Here is an 18,038-nt window from a genome sequence, read left to right as displayed (position 1 = left end):
GGGTTTTTAGATCAACAACCAGGCGGTCGGAAGCTTTCAGAACGATAATGGAAGCCTCCTGGAAGGGTTGGTGGGACTGCCAATGAATAAAGTATCGGCTTGAGCAGACACTCGACTTGGGCTCTATTTATACGAGGTGACACACACACACACACACGCGCGCGCGCGCGCGCGCTCACATGTACGCACACAACGTGGCCGCGTTACGTTGGATAAAAGTAGACTCTCTCTCTCAAAGTACTTTGCTTTGCCACCGGCTGGCTACTCACCGGGGAGTCTTCGGAGGACTTTCTTTCAGGATTAAGGAGGAAGGATGAGCCACGAGATCGAATAGCCTTTTCATCCCGTGACTTTTGTTTACCTGGTTACTCTCATTGTCAATGCGAGTTCATACGCGCGTGTATAAAATTAATCTCTTATATGTTATTCTACTTAAAAGATGTCACGCTTCATCTTTTAACAGCAGTTTGTTTGTGTGATCAATTTAAATGGATTTACCTTTAGCGAAAATGTCAAATAGCAGTACTATTATATACATATATATATATATATATCACTTTAATCAAGAATATCTCAGAATCTTTGCGTTATCTTAAAAAATGTTTCGAATAAAAATTGTAGATTTTTTTTTTGGGGGGGGGAGGGAGGAATATCATTTTTTGGACCTAGGACCCAAGTCAGGCCCAAAACAATTTTTTTAGATGGAAACTCCCATATTTTATTGCACAATTCGTGTAGCTTATACAAGAACCTTTTCAAACACTATAATAAATTTTTTTTTCATTAAGTATTTTTTGAGTTTCATATCTTAATCTGACATATTTTGATACAAAATATAAAACATCTCGTAAAATATTTAATTATTGCATATTTAATAACTATTAATTTATATATATATATATTTATATATAAATTGTCACTGTCATTTTATTCAAAGCAAGATGGTTTTGAAGATTTTATGTTAAGAAAATCCAAAAACAAGCTTTTATCAACTTTAGATTTACATGTATAGCTTGAAACGATTATTTCATTAATTATTACTTTAAGGCCTGATTACGCTAATATTAAATATTTTGACTTTAAGCGAGATTCTCTTGAAATTTTTGGCTTTTGGCAATAACCAATGTTATTTGGCTTTCGGCTTTAAGCTTTACACTATAAGTTAATTAAATTATAACCTAAAGCCTAAAGCCAAATAACATTAATTATTGCCAAAAGCCAAAAGTTTGAAGCCTCGCTTAAAGCCAAAATAAAATTGACGCAACGGGCCTAAGAAAAAAAAAAATAAAGAATTCTATATTAAATATCACCATTTAAGCAGCTAAAATTTTGATTTTGCATATATATATATATATATATATATATATATATATTTATTGAAAATTATATGCGCTATGTAAAATATATAAAATAAATTTGCATTTGAAGAAATAATCATCTAAATAATATAAAAATATGGATTATTAAACATTAATGGATTTGAATCGAGTATATATTCTTCTGAAAATAAGAAGAATATATAAAAATATGTGTGTGCGTTTTTGTACAATTAAATAAAATACGTATGTTTATATTTTGAAATAGTGCGCGAATTCTATCAAATATTTAAACCAAGTAATTTTGAAAGAATAACATTATACACATATATAAGATTTATGAACTTATCATTATCCAAATATCTCTCTCGATTCAATAACAATTATCTGTTTCCATTAATCCAACAATCTCTCGATGATCCTCGAGGATCTCATGACATACTCGCAACGTTTGATTACAATCACAATTGATGCAAAACATGCAGAATACATTATATATAGTGCCAACACGTGTGCAAACATATTTATTTAAAAAAGACAAACGTTATCAGGATATCGATTGTCGATTACAATTAAATCGAAAATTAAAAGGTACAGAAAAATACCTAAATAATTAAGATCGCGTAAATTGATACTACAATTTATTTAGCATACTACAATTTATTTCACATTTACTTTCAACGCGCTCTATACCGATGCGAAAATTTGAAATGCCAATACTATAATGGCAAATACGAGCGACTTTATGCATAATAAATACAGTAAACAGACACGTGTGAATCAAACACTCTCATCGCTATTGATCTCACTCAGTGCCTCGCAGTAGAATATTACTGATGAATCTCGCTCACAATGTTCATTGGAGGTTGAATGATTCGAATCAGTTCATAACACAATTATTAGTTATTAACGTCAAAAGTTATTAATATCACTTACACGGCATAATTAATATTCAAAGTTCAACTGCAGATAAATTCGAGACCGATATATATATATATAAAACTTTATATAATATTATTAATATTATTTACATTTTATTTATTTTTTTTTATTATTATTTAATATGATCATGAAATATTTTATACAAATATTATATATACTTATGTGTGCACACACACACATATATATATATATATAACTGTATCGGTATAATTTTTAATTTTAATTGCAGCTTTCACAACGGGCCTATACGGCTTAGCGCTGCTATGCGACAGAGCATGGCGAGAGATCCCGTGGCCCCTGTTTTATGGGAACCCCATCTATACGCCTTGGACCGGCGGATAGGCGTCATCCTGCAAGCTGTCCGCGATTGCATCGCCCGTGAAAATTCTTCGCAGCAGGTTATCCGCGATGATACAATTGAGCCGAAATTATAGTCTTTGATCGCGACTGAGAATAATTAATTGCGATAAACATGTAAAGAAGTCTCTTTTTATAAAGGCATTAATAGAGTTAATATTTCTACATTTCTTCTCTTTCTTTTTATTTATAATATTTCCAATATGTTTTCTATTAATTCATAAATAGAAATTAAATTGTTTATTTAATTGATTATTAATTGATTATTGAATTAATTGATTATTAAATGGATTATATTAAATCGATCAGACAAATGAATTTTATTTTAAAAATTGAGTTTCATTTTACTTTTAATTTATTATAAGATCCGCATTTTTATTATTGTTTATCATTTTTTCTTTTGTTTGATTAAATCGATGTAAATTATACCAAATAATTTGATTCACTTAATCATCAAAATTTATAATAATTATAATATTTATAATAATTATAAAATTTATAATATTTTAGAATTATAAAATTAATTTGATGCAGAGATTATTATATTTATTATTTATCGTCCGTGTTTTTATCAACTCTTAGAGAACAATTTTATTTTTTATGTATTAATATATTAACTATCATAGAATGAGAATTATAATTAATTAAAATGTTGATTGTGCATATAATATTTTTTTTGCCTCAAATAAAATTATAATGCGCACAAAAAAATTAATCTATTAATTATAATAAATTTTTAATTTTATTAGAAGAAGCGTTAATTTCCGTAAATTTCCGTGAGTATTAAGCGTTAATTTTTCACAAAATGTTGCTCAACAATGTACCAAAAATAATAAAAAGTTAAACATAGTGTTTATAACCAATTCAATGAATATTAAAGGAATATTCGTAATATTTTATATATTCTTCGTAAAGAGAATTATAGGTAATTGTTTTATTGCAGCTAAATTAATATTTTTAAATTATGATCTGGTAGCTTTTAATACATGTAATTAGAAACAAAAAATATATAATTTTACATAATAAAAAAAAAATTAATTGTTTAAGAAAGAATTTATAAGAAGAAAGAATGTTAAGAAGAAACTAATGCCTATTAAAGAGAGACATTTAAAACCGAGTTAAGTTTTTTGATGTTTATCTTCTTTAAATTCTTTATCAGAAATAATTGAATATGTTCTTAGGATTATTTATTCTTTTAATTAATTTTAAAATGAGAAAATAATAATAATTTTATGTATTTTAAAATAGCTTTAATCAATGCTATACTATATAGTTACCTTTTCCAAAGAAAAGAGAATATATTCGAACATATCAATAAATATCTTGCTTAAATCACACATTAGTTTCATTTTGATAAGGAAATTTGTAATGTATAATAAAGAGGCTATTATGCATATTATGTGTATTATGTATATGTGAGTGTGTGCATGCGTATATAATACTTATAATTATAAATATACAATTTTTACTCATAAATGAGATATGTATGCATATTTTGATTGCGACTTAGCGATAATCAAAAGAAATTTTGTTAGTGCAATAAATGTCAATGTAAATAATTTTAACTAACAATGTTAGAAAATCAATCTTCTATATATTGGCCAAAATTCCATTTTTAAAACGAAGATTTTATTACTTATATATTTTTTATATATTTCAAAGAATATACATAAAATAATTATAATTGTTAGACATTAATAAGTTATAGATAAATAATGATCTATAACAATAATATTTCAATGGTTTTATTATTTTAGTATTATAATTCTCAAAGACTTTTAAAAATAATTGTAATGTGTGTATGCGTATTTTGTATATATATGGGAAGAAAGAGAGAGAAAATCAATAATTATATGTAAAAATTATTAACTATTAATTACTAATTATTATCTAATAATTACTAGCGATTATAAAATTGTTACTAATTATAAAATTGTTTATATAATCTCTATGGCCTGCGAAATGAATTAAAAACAAGTAATATAATAACATTTCTGTAAATAAAACGATTTAATTTTGAGAGCGTGAAAGGGGAGCGTTAATGTTTATATCATGTGCGTGAGTGAAATTTGCGTGTATAAAGAGCTTGTATAAGAGAGCTTTTGTAAATTACCTTTCATGTTTTAATTTTCTTGTGTATATATGCACCTGTACGTGAAAAAAAAAATGCATTAAAAAGAAAAACGGATTGCATTATTTTGAATTAATTATTTAATCAATATTCCTTATTTTCTATTTATCGAATAAAGTAAATTTGTAAGCGTGTGCGCACGCGCGCGTACACACACAAATACACATAAACATATTTATACATATAATCACAAGATCAATCGCGTTATTAAAAAGCAAAGAAGAAAACGCTATTTATTGATCCTCTTCCAAGGAAAATCCATCGTTAACGTTTCCTCCGAGGAAGTTTTCCTGCGAAGAGAAGAGAAGAGAAGCGCAAAGTTTAAGCCTTCGCTAAAGACGAATAAAGTTACGCGGAACCACAAATTCCCAAGTACAACAAACGCAGAGATCCGGCGGATACATTAAGGCGCGAAAAGTCGCGCAAATATTTGATGAGGTGCAAAAGCGAGAGAAAATGCGAATGAGAATCCCGAAATTATTTTGTCGATCATTTTACTTATTCTAATGTGCCAAAAATAAACCATCAATCTTTAACAATTAAATTAATGGAATAATGAATATTCAAAAAAAAAAATAATTTTTTTTGCATACATATTGCATTGAGATTCCATAGATTTAATTTTCTCAAGATTTGCACACACACATACACACTAAAGTTAGAGAAATCTATTGCAAATTTATGTAATAGATAAATCGTATGTGATAATTTTATTATTGATCATTTTTATTGACATATTTTTTATATTTTTTTCATATATTTTTGAAAATTATTAATACAATTATTAGCCTAAATAAGACACTAATTTATTTTTATTCACATAATAAATTTTCTTGACTAAAGATCGAGGCCTCAATCAACCATCATAATAATCGTTAATTTTCGAGTTAAAACTAATTGATATATTTATATTTTCATAAATTAAACTTCGGGAAAATAAATATAGCACAAAAGTTTATTCCTTATTATAAATTTTAAGTAGATTGCTGCCATCGAGTTAATTCGGGATCATTAACGTCGGGATAATCAAGATAATATGCCCGTCAAATTTTTGATGCCACTTCAACATCGCGAATCTCACGAATTCGCGTTTTTTTCCGCGCTGGTAGATTTTCCCGATTTTCGTGGTTGTAGCTGACAGACGAGGTGGTGATTTCCAGATCGCGAATAAATTTCGCAGGCCTGTCTATCCCGCAAACAAATGTCCGCAGATGGCAAGAATTGAGCTTCATGATTTTTCTCTTAAATTTATCGATCACGTGCTGTTTTCGTCTATAATTTTAATAACAAAGAGCGACAGTTATACAGTAATCAAAATAGTAAAATAAAAAATAATAAAAAATAATTGAGAATTAAAATATGTGAGTTACAATATTTGGCATTTTATAATGAACAAAATATAATACAATATCGCGACTGCTAATTTAAAAATTGAATATCTCGGAAATTATTATAGTTTGGTATGTACATGTATTTTAATTTCCTTTTTCTAGAATTTTATCGTGAAAAAATTCTACCATTTAAAAAATTTAAATATTATACATACACGAAATATTTTAAATTTTTTAAGTGGCAATTTTTTCACGATAAAATTCTATAGAGCGGTAAATTCTAGAAGAAAAAAGATAAAATACACATATATTTCAAACTAATAATTTCCAAGACATTGATTTTTTAAGTCACCAATCGCGATGTTGTATCATATTTTGATCATTATACAAAATGTCAAACATATATTGTCATTCACACATTTTAATTCTTGATTATTTTTTATTATTTTTTATTTTACTATACATATATGTACACACACACACATATATGTTAAATTTACTGAGGTTTCGCTTAAATATTTATATATTTCTATATTTTGTAATCTCATAATATTACACACGTTAAACATTTCAACCTGATATATTTTCTTTGACAATATCTCATGATCTCTTCTTTATCAAAGATCAAAGGATAAGAATCGTTATTTTAAACTAAGATTACACGATTACGGGATCTTATGACGATTTATAGATCGGAAGATAGGAAGGCAATTATTATTAATGCCCTAATATAATGCGAACGGCAATTCAATCTATCTGTCAAGGAACAGACGTTCTGTTCAAGACATCTAACGTCACAAGCAAATCCGAGATCGTAATTAGCAGGATATACGCTCTCTCACCCACTCCGCTCTCCCGCATGCCAATCCGTTCCTTCAAAGGGTCTGATTCTGTTGCTGTCGTAGACAGGATCAGATTCCAGGCTGCTAATATCGTGGAAGATATTCGTCAAACACAACATTCATCCGCTGTATATCCGCAAATCTCATTTATTAATTCTGAGAATTTCATGGTACAATATAATAAGATTTATGGTACCCCCTTAAACACGTTGAAAATATGGAAGGTAACGCGAATATCTTTTTTTCATCAAATATTCTTATCAAAATTATGACAATATTCAATAAAATAATTATATAATTGCATTCATGAGTGTGTATAAAAGTGAAGATGTATTTTATGGATATATATTTCTCTCAAATCATAGAAATCTTCACAAGGCGAGAAATTGTGAACTCGAGAGAAGTCCGCTTTATCAGCTTTATTAGCGCGGAAAGAAGTTATGGAGAAAGATCTATCCCCCGAACGGTCCATATATGCGCAGATAAAAATTATACGTAAAAAAAACTTATGTTAGTTGAAGGGCTCTGATATATGTTTATTCGAATGCTATAGATTTCTTGCGCACTTTGCCATAAGTCAAAGTCTCTCAACTGCCATCATCATCATCCTTTGTGATTTCAACGATGTTCTCGACTTCCTTCGTCTGCAGTTTTGCAAACGAAGAAGAACCCAAAAAAATGGACATTCAGAAAGTTTCTTCGTGCTACATATCGATGAGAATCGATATAACTTTTTCGCGAAAAACCACCATATATAACGATTCAAAGACTCGACGGAAAAAGGATCGTGAGTGTAAAAAATAAAAATTCTAAGAAAAAAATCTTTTTCTCTGTACAAGTTTTATAATATATATCCTTTATACTAGGAATAAATTTCTACTTATTTAAGCTCAGAAAACAATTTTTATTTTTTGTTTCCTAAATCTTCTTTAATTTGCTATGTTTGAGATATGTATATATATATATATATATATATATATATGTTATAAAAATAAGCTATATATACAAGATGGGCCCAAACATTCCGGCCAGACTTTGAGATTTTGTAGAAAAATTTAATTCTGAATAAAAAATTTCCGATAAAAAAATGCTTTCCTTGATATATGTAAAAATGTATGAAATAACCGTGAGCTGTTCTTGGGCGCTGACTTTTTAAGGAAACATTTTTCTCGATCCACGTTAATGTTAATTTATTTATATAATCAGATGATTTGTTATAATTTATCATTATAATTAATAAAGCATATTATCGCCAATAAATATTTAAAATAATGACAAAAAATTTTATAATTCTATTGTATTAAACAAGAAACTTTGCATTACCAATGTCCCCTTTAAGAGAGACAGGCATTCGAAATTTTCCGTCGTAAACAAATTTCTCTACGAGGAAAAGTCAGTCGTGGGAAATCAGACAGCATTTCATCGACAATCTTTTGCACAACTCGACGAAGTTTCGAACAAGAACTTTCTTCGAGCCGCTAATCGAAGCTCTGCGTAAACAAATGTTAAAGCACAACAGCCAACCTGCTCCTCACTCCTTCCCCCCTCCCCCTCGGCCTTTCCCAAAGGCAAATAAAAGCAAAATCTTTCTTGTATCTATTATTAGTATAGCAAAATAGCAGCTTTCTTAGCAAAAGATATTTATTTTCTCAAAAAAGAATGTGTATGTATGTATGTGTGCGTATATCCCTATTTGCCTGAGTGCGTATATCCCAATTTAAAATGGAACAGTCTCTCCCCATCTCTCTCTCTCTCTCTCTCTCTCTCTCTCTCTACTTGTGTTTGTGTAAATATAACATTATATAATATTATATTTTACCTGAATGTACACACAATATTAAAAATTATATTTTAGAAAAAAAGAAGGAGAAAAAGATAGATTCGATATAGTCTTTTAGAGAGAGAGAGAGAGAGAGAGAGACAGAGATTTAATACATACAATATAATAAACATTTCGCGACATATAAATATGATTGATTTACAATGTGTCATAAAAATTATATATACAATGTATATATACAGTAGGAATACAATTACAGACAACGAATTAGGAGATGGGAGAGTAAACCACAGGCGAAAATGTAAAAGCGTCACGACTCCTTTTTCATGTCATCTTTCGCCGAATAGTCGAAGATTTTGATAGAATGCATTTTAATGCGACATTTGCATAATCGCTTGAATTCACGTGCGATGCGCGCGTGATGCAGCTGAATAAAGAATCTGAACCACACTAAAGCTTTCTTCCACCACATTCCCCTTACGAAACCCAAACTTCAATTCTCTTTCCAATTTATTCTTCCATTTATTAAAAAAAAATAAAGGGTCAACTGATTTATCGATTCGAAATTGCTAGAATTTTTATAACAGCAAAGTAAAAAACTGTGCAGAATTACACTTGTTATAATGGTTTTTTTAAATATTTTTATTTGTATTACTATGTGATTAAAAATACTCTGTCAATTTAAATTAAACATAATTTTTTTATGAACGTAATATATAGATAAAGAGAAATTTCATATAATGCATATTTTATTACAATATACATAAGAGTGCCAAAGTCTCTCAATAATTTTTAAATATTACATATTTTGTTTCTCCTTTTTTATTTCTATTCCTTCTTATATAAAAACTTCTATTTTTGCCACGAGTATCAATTAAAATAGATTTGTTTATTTCATTGATGAGGTTCTGAAAATTATAACAAAATCTCAAATTAACAATCACAGATATGATTCAGTATCTCATACAAAAATAGTAATAGCAAAGTCTTTGCACTTTCACAATTTTTATAAATAATTGCTCTTTATTCAATCGTGACAATTAAAGAAAGATTAAAATATCTGCAAAGTGCAAGTTCCATTTATTATCTAACCATTCCAAATAATTTTTAAAATTAACAATTTTTAAAGAACGTTCTATTTTGCTATTAAAATATATATTAATGAAATAAAAAAACTCTCTCTCTCTCAGAAAGAGTTTTAAAATTATCTTAACACAAATTTCCTGAATAAAAAAATCAAAATTTTCTAAATAAAATATAAAAACATATTATAATTGATTATCATTCATCTTTTATAATTGTATCTCATAAATTATGATTCAATAAAGATTGATATATGTAATTAACATACAATGTCCGAAGCATATTCTACCTAGTGAGAAATACAAATCGTAAAAACGTCTATTAGACGTTTTAGTTCTCTCGATTTGTATCTCTCACTGTATTTCTCACTGGATAAATAAGATATATTCTCTCCGTTTCAATATATTATATGTATGTATAATATATAAATCATGTACATATAATTACAGATATGATATATATAGCTATATAGATATATATAGCCAGAATATACGTCAGAATTTATACAATATAGATCCGTTGTTCGAATTCCCTTATCGCCATTCGCCGTGACAATAATTAATTTAATTTAAAAAAGTATCAAAATAATTTCACCGCAATAAAAAAATTATTCCTTAAGTAGATGATTGATCAATAAAATCAAATATTGTTTTATGTAAAAATACATATCTTTATTTTACAAAAATTACAAGAAGTTGTAGCTTACACAATCAAGATAACTTTTTGTCCCAAAACTTTTTATAAATAAAGTAAAGTTAATATATGATTCTATAAAATTTTAATTGTAATTTCGTATTAGACATTATGCATAAAGATATCATAGAAAAAAATATATAACATATATTGTTGACAATATTATAACTAATATATTAAAATATGTATACTTATTTATATACATTATTCATTTATATCTATAAAAAAATTTACTATAAATTATGAAAAAATTTTCTAGTTTTGAAATCCTATATTATGCTATATAATTTTTATGTGATGTGATTTAATGAACTTTTTGTGCTGGTTTGAAGGTAAGAACGTATATGATGTTTATGATATTTTTATAAATTGTTTGAAATAATTAGGAATCATTATTTAATAGATGTTCGTTACATATATAAAGTGTTCATAGAGTCCATCCTGTTTCCTATATTTCGCAAATGGCTCAAAATTGAAAAAGAAATTCGTTTACTAACCGCGAAATATATTCAAATATATTTCAATCATTCGGGCTATTCTTTTAAGGAAAATGGGGATTGTCCTCTCAAGAAGATGCTCTAGGAGGACCCTAACATAGAAATTTCAAATGATATCCCCCATATTGTATACCGTTTGAAAGAGCATAAAAAAAAATTATTTTGATCCAAACCAGAGGTTGATACGTTAACCCGTTCAGGAGTTATTTAAAGTCAAAGTTCGAAAAGGTCAATTTTCAAAAACGTTACTTCCATTTAGAAAATCCTTAAAAAAACGTCCCAGATGCAAAAGTGTCGTCTTTTTAATAAAAAAATTCAGATTTAATTCCATAAAAAAAATTCTTCATTTTGAATTGAATAGTTTCTTTGTGTAACCTTTAAAAAAAACCGCAATCTCCTTAAAAGAGTAGCCCCTCAAAATAATCGGACACACATTTCGCAATTTTTCATAATTTTGAGCAGTTTCCGAAATATAGAGGATGGAGACAGACTTTATAGACACCGTGTATATGCGCGCATAAATATCCATTTCAAGTTTTAATTAAATTGAGAATTCTGCACATCAAATATAAATCAAATTTAAATTCTTTTTTTTTAAAGTAATAAATTAAATTTTTAAATTATTTATATTATTTTTGGATATGTTCAAATATTTTTATTATTTACATAATCTGCTTTTATTAGATACAAATTTTTGAAAGTAAAAATATTTCTAATCAAAAATTAAAATAAATTTTTTAAATATAATACTTTATTTTTAATTATTTTTAAAAACTTGATAATATTTTTAACAAAACGTCCTTACACACATACACACACACACGCGCGCGCGCGCACATACGCATACATACATAAAATTATTTTAACCTTTACAATATTAAATTCTTTTTTTTATAGTAAAATTACATACGTGAATCACAAGACGAAGTCGTCCGCTTTCAATATCTTCTTAGGGATCGTAATGGATTTCTAAAATAATTTAAAAAATTATTAAATCATCTTATACCAAATTATTTACTTTTTTCAATATACACATATATTAAGAAAACAAGTATGTAATAATATGTACATCAGCGCTTGCGCGCACATAAAAATAAGTAAAAACATATAAATATATAATTGAATGACATTACATATCAATACATATTTAATAATATTACATTAAGTATTGTAGGATAACATTCTTACAAACCTTTATGAATTTTTTGCCACAAGGTATATCTTTCCGCAGTATCTCATTCGTAAATTCTTGGTTTAAATATCTTTCATACCAGATAGCTCCCTGTAAACATTGTAGACATTATATTTTATAAATATAATAGTACATGGATTATTTCGTAAGTAACCACATTGTAGTAATACCGGACTAGATGGCATAATCTCAACGAAATTTTTGGGCAGTTGTAATGAAGAACTTGAAGAAGTGATATGTGGCTTAAAAGATTTCCATAGTGTGTGTCATTGCGAATGGACAAGTGTTAAAAATTACCTCTGCAGGCAATCTTAGGTACTGTGACGCGTCAAGATTATCGTTCATCGAGACAAAATTTTTTTTTCTGCAATTGTTCAACAAAATATAGAAACAGTTTGAGCAAACTGTCATAGCAATACTGTCACAAACTTTGCACAAAGCACTGTAAATGTCTGTAGAATCTTTGGCCACATAAAATTTCAATCTTGATGTACGTTAATCTTCATGCATCAGAGTACCTGAAGAATCTGCAGAGGCTCTTTTTAACACTTGTCAATTTACAATGACACACACTATGAAAGTTTTTTAAATCATGTATCACTTCCTCAAGTTCTCCATTATAACTGTCTAAAAATTTCATTGAGACCATTCCAGTTTGCGGTGTTGCATTATTCCAGCATTATTTATGAAATGATCCTTGTATTATAGACAATAATGATTTCAATTATTATTAATTAACTTACTGTTCTTTGAGATTCTTCCTTTTTCTTATCGTTCTTTTGTATTTCATTTTCTTTTACTTCTTTATAATCTTGATTTCTGTCAGATTTACAGACTGATTCTAATTTTTGTTCTTTCAATGATTTCTGCGATTCTTCAACTGTAAAGCAATGCTTTCCCAATATCCTTTTTTCTTTTCCTTGCTGTATATACATCTCATTGTTACTAATTTCCTCTATCGACACAATTCGCGGATGTTCCGAATTTTTAGAACTTCTCCATCTTGCACTTTCAAATTTACCATTAATGTCATTTAAACTATCCTTTTCAACAAATAAATTTTCTTTACGATCCAAATTATTATTTTCAAAAGTCGAACTATTATCTTTGTTTCTAAACACATTTCCCACTTGTTGCTTTTCATATTTATTTTCTTCTAAGATATCTTTTCTTTTATGATTTTTTGCAAGAATCGAATTATTTTTTACAAAAACTTCCTTTTCTTGCAATTCAACATTTTCTTCTTTCTCTATAGAAACATTGTTTAGAATATTTTTTTCATTAGATTCACTAGTCTCGAAAATAATCTGCGCTTGTTTATTATTGCTTTTGCCAGAAAAAATGTTATTCACACTTTCTTCTAAAAAAGAGCAGCTTTGAGGAATAATTTGATGTTGTTTATTGACTTTTCTAGAAACTATTGAATTATAAAAAATATTGTTCACAATATTACTCTCGTTACAAATATTATTTTGTTGGTTTTCGTTAAAAGAACATATATTATTTTCATTATTTTGAATTTTTATTCTACTATTGTCTTTGCTAATGCTGATATTACTTTGCTCATTTTTGTCAGAAAAACGAGTTTTTTTCAAAATGTGTTCATTGTTCTGAGAATCGCAAGTCTCGGGAATTATTTTGCGTTTGCTTTCTTTATTATTGACATTCTGTTTATCTTTCATCATATTACTCTTGCTAGTGTTATATGTACCTTTCTGTTCATTCTCATTAGAAAAGTAAGTTTCTTTAGAGATGTTTTTATTATTTTGAGAATCGCAAGGTATAATATTACTTTCAGGTATAATATTACTTTTGATTTGTCTCTTAGCAGCATTATCAACGTCTTGTGTATCCTCGGCTATTAACGTATCAGATGGAGAAAACATTTGCGCCTTTAATTTTACAAATGTAGCAAAATCGAATTTCGGATTACAATACATTGTTGTAGTGCAATATAGAATTGCAAGTGGAATTTCTGTATCAGAAACCATTCTTCGTTTGACAGCTTGTAATTTGGAATCTACAATATTAAAAAGTTATTTTATGTTTTTATTCTATTCACTATTTTCACTTTATCTTTCTCTCTCATTTTTCTCTAATAATCAATCACTTACAAATTATTGGGTAATCAACTACAATAACTTGAGTTAATTGCGAGGAATCATTAGCAGGTTGCTGTATAACAATAGCATTTCTTGCAGTGAGATCTCGAGGACTTAAAGGTCTCTTCGTAGGATACACACATGATTTACCACCTAAAATATATAATACCACTTTAAAATATTTATAAACTGAGAAAATATTGAACATATTAATAAAAGATTGCAAATATAAAAAATTAAACTCGAATTAAAAAGAAAAGAAATTAAATATAATTTTATTAAAAGATATTAAAAAATATATAGTAAAATGATTTAAACAATAATATATATATATATATATATATATATATATATATATATATATATTTATTACATATTTACATTTTTCCTTATTTCTATATACAAAATTTTATTTTGCATCTAAAATATGTCAGAATTAATAGAATTCATTACCTGCTGCAGTAATTAATTGTGCATATGTAAAGTATTGCTTTGCACAAAAATGTACAAATGACAAGCCTTTGAATAATGTTTTACGTTTTTCGTTTGGTAGAAACGATCTCGAATTAACTTTCAGCCATTCCTCTTTTACCTTTGGAAGAAAATCTTCAATTTTTGGTAATTCTTTAGATTCTTTGATAGCTATGTTTACTGCTTCCCAATACATAATTGTGACAATAGACTTGGCAGAGGCTAATGCACAAGCTAACTGTAACAAGATAAGTGTAAGTAAAAATTGACAAACAAATTTGTCTTTTGCCTAACTTTTTAATATTTTTGTAGATAAAATTTTGTATGTAATTTTCTGCTCAAATTAAGAAATCACACAACATAAAATTAAAACTAATACTAATGTTAACAAAATATATTTCTTAAGTAAATGCTCTTTTAAACTATGTGTATATATATATATATATATATATATATATATATATATATATATATATATATATATATTAATCAAAATTAGTTGTATAAAACCATATTGTAAAAAATCCAATTTTTTAACTTTTATTGCTTGGAAAATGTATGATATATAAGAATTTATAAAACAGCACTATAAGTAATAAAACATACCCTCAAAAAAACCTATTAAATTATGATTTTCAGTAATGAAAAAGATTTCAGTAAAGAAAAAGACGCAAAATTATAGAAAATCTTACTTTTGTGGTAAATAAAACACTTTCAGCTACTGTTAAATGTGTACAAGAATTGTCCCACGTTTCAGATAATATTCCTCCCAAATAATCTGTAATATTCCTTAATCTTTCAGTATCCTCTTCATTTAAACCAGATCTCACAATCACAAATAAATAGCACGATACACTGGAAAAAAGAATGTTATAAAAATTAAGACATAAATAAAAAAATTGTACAAAAACATAGACTGTTTTGTAAAACTCTTACACAAAAGTATATTTCTGACCAAATTGCACTATATCGCCAGATCTCAAAATAAATTTATCATTTGCGTATAGTTTCTGCTTCTCTTTATCTCTTATAACAACTGTTCCATATTTAGATACATTACTGATAACACACTTATATTGTGTCTAAAAAAAATTAATATTCTTGATGATATTTTTCTGAGAGATATATTGAAGCAGATTAATAAAAACATATTTACATTGGTTTCTTTTGTTGATTCCACAGAAATCACTGCATGAAATTCACTAACTGTGACATCTCCTTCCAGCTTGATATCACTCTGTGATTTACCAAAGGATATCTTCTGGTTTGGTAAAATATAAATGAAAAGACCTACAAGATTAAATTTTCAACATTTATTATAGATAAATGCATATATAAGAATCATTAAATTATAAGAAAACAAAATTGTAAAACAGAGTTAAAATCTTTTAAATCACATCTATATTGGAAATTCTAATCAATTTACCATTTGACTTTTTAGCCTGTAAACTTTTAGACAAAACTCAACTTTTTACGAATTATTTAATTCATTATTATATATATATATATATATATATATACTTCTTTTATAAAAATAGGGATTTAATTATATTAATAAATTTAGATATTTATATTGCAATATTATATTTATATTTCATCATAAAATATGAAAATTAAATATAAAATTTGTTCATTCCTAACCATATACACACCTTCATGTCCTTTAAGACACCACATGTCGAATATCACAGATGTGGAATAATTCAATGAATATAATTCAATTATGTAAAAATCTGCAAAAAATAATATAACAATATTTTAATTTTACGAAATCGTAAAGTTTATTTATATAAAGAAGCTCTCAGTAATCGTAGTATAAATATATAATAATAGTGATGGGCGATTTTGTCCGATATATCGAAAGAGCCGATTTTTTTTTTTTTGTAGAATAATCGATTTCTTCGTACGATTTGTTGAAGATCCAATATATCAATATCCGATTTTTGTTAGAATTATCGAACTTCTGCGCCATTTGTAGCGTAAAGCTGTGATCAGAAATTCACAGCCAATACTGAAAATCTATAAAGCCCGTATCAGACTACGTATTGAAGATTGAAATTTGATCAATCAGAATAAAAGAAACTAAAATTTGTTTGTCCTGATTGATTAAATTTCAATCTTAATGCATAGTCTGATACGGACTTAATGTGACGTGAACTATAGATTTTCAGTCCTAGCAATGAATTCTAGAACACACAAAATATAATATATTTTATATTAAAATAGCTTATATTTAATTATTAATTAAACTAACTGAAATATATGTAAATGCTTTTGAAATTAATTTTGAAATGTTTAACATTCAAATATATGTACATATTTTTCCCGCTTAATAAGGAAGACTTCTTTTAAATATTAAAAATTTATAATAATCGATTTTTCAATTTTCCAATTTTTTTTTGTATTAAAATCGATATTTTAGTACCAAATTTTTTTATTATATCGACATTTTAATACCATATTTTTTATTATATCGATTTTTTTTTCAAAATCATGCATCACTATACAGGGTGTCCGAAAATTCGTGCAACACTCTTTAAGGGAAGATAGAGGGAGATGTATGTGCATGTGTGGATTATCCCTTTTTCTATATAATCACATTTAAAGACAGTAATATCTTACATATATAATATTGCCACATCATAATGAAAGTTCTTTTTTAAATAATGCAGAGAATATTAATATTTCACATACTTAAAAAAATATATAGTCTTTTTATTTTTATTCATTCCAATGATTTTTAAGTTTTATATATAAACTCTCTCTCTCTCTTCTTTCCCTCTTTATTTTATTATTATTATGTGTTGTAAATTTGAGTAATGCAAAAAAAGACAAAAAATTATTCTTTCTGATTTTCATAAAACAATGGTTCATTATGTTTCCTTAGATGTTGATTATACTTAATGCAAAAATTCTTTGCTTTAAAATTTACAAAGTAATTTTTTCTCTTTTTATTTCTAGACATCAATAATTCTATATTTTTAAAATAGATAAACTATGCAAGTTTCAAAAAAATCAATAAATTGAACTATACATATTAAAATATTTTATCCATAAAACATTTATCCATAAAAGTACATTTTTTCAATTAACTTTTTCGTTTTTTTTTAAAGCTATTTCAATATCTTCTTACATTAAGCATTAAAACAAAATTTTTTAACAATAACAGACTAATATAATTAAAGAACATTTGCAAAAAATGTATTAAATATTTTCTTTTATAAATTGATATATAAATTGATTATAAACGGAGATTATAGAAAATTATGAAAAATAAACTCCATTTTTATTTTTTAGTGTA

General features: G+C 26.7%; 2 protein-coding genes across 5 annotated transcripts in view; one reads left to right on the top strand and one right to left on the bottom strand.

The window, feature by feature from the left end:
- LOC126850670 (uncharacterized) overlaps nt 1-4,818 on the top strand; it is a 33,194-nt gene extending 28,376 nt beyond the window's left edge. Inside the window, exons 7-8 of one of the 2 annotated variants that reach the window (XM_050593901.1) lie at nt 11-136; nt 2,488-2,636. In XM_050593901.1, the coding sequence (XP_050449858.1) occupies nt 11-86 (76 nt within the window). In that variant the 3' untranslated portion in view covers nt 87-136; nt 2,488-2,636. Of the gene's footprint in view, nt 1-10; nt 137-2,487 lie in introns of both variants that reach the window. The other variant, XM_050593902.1, reaches the window with a different exon arrangement.
- A 1,163-nt stretch (nt 4,819-5,981) lies between these two features.
- On the bottom strand, nt 5,982-16,778 carry LOC126850675 (nibrin-like). 3 transcript variants are annotated; one of them, XM_050593911.1, is made up of 10 exons: nt 16,390-16,723; nt 15,894-16,027; nt 15,674-15,819; nt 15,430-15,592; nt 14,720-14,975; nt 14,279-14,419; nt 12,908-14,184; nt 12,165-12,254; nt 11,883-11,941; nt 5,982-6,018 (listed from the first exon to the last, which is right to left on the bottom strand). In XM_050593911.1, exons 1-9 carry the CDS (start codon nt 16,412-16,414, stop codon nt 11,888-11,890), a joined length of 2,286 nt encoding a protein of 761 aa, XP_050449868.1. In that variant the 5' UTR covers nt 16,415-16,723; the 3' UTR covers nt 5,982-6,018; nt 11,883-11,887. The 3 variants fall into 3 exon arrangements, with proteins under 3 accessions (XP_050449868.1, XP_050449867.1, XP_050449865.1); XM_050593910.1 differs by lacking the exon at nt 5,982-6,018 and adding an exon at nt 9,457-9,607; XM_050593908.1 differs by lacking the exon at nt 5,982-6,018 and having other exon boundaries at nt 10,201-11,941; nt 16,390-16,470; nt 16,645-16,778.
- Nucleotides 16,779-18,038: the final 1,260 nt, after the last annotated feature.

Source organism: Cataglyphis hispanica, chromosome 6, assembly GCF_021464435.1.
Source record: "Cataglyphis hispanica isolate Lineage 1 chromosome 6, ULB_Chis1_1.0, whole genome shotgun sequence".
NCBI lineage: Eukaryota > Metazoa > Arthropoda > Insecta > Hymenoptera > Formicidae > Cataglyphis > Cataglyphis hispanica.
The sequence above is the reverse complement of the archived record's forward strand: the minus strand, read 5'-3'. Positions and strand labels throughout refer to the sequence as shown.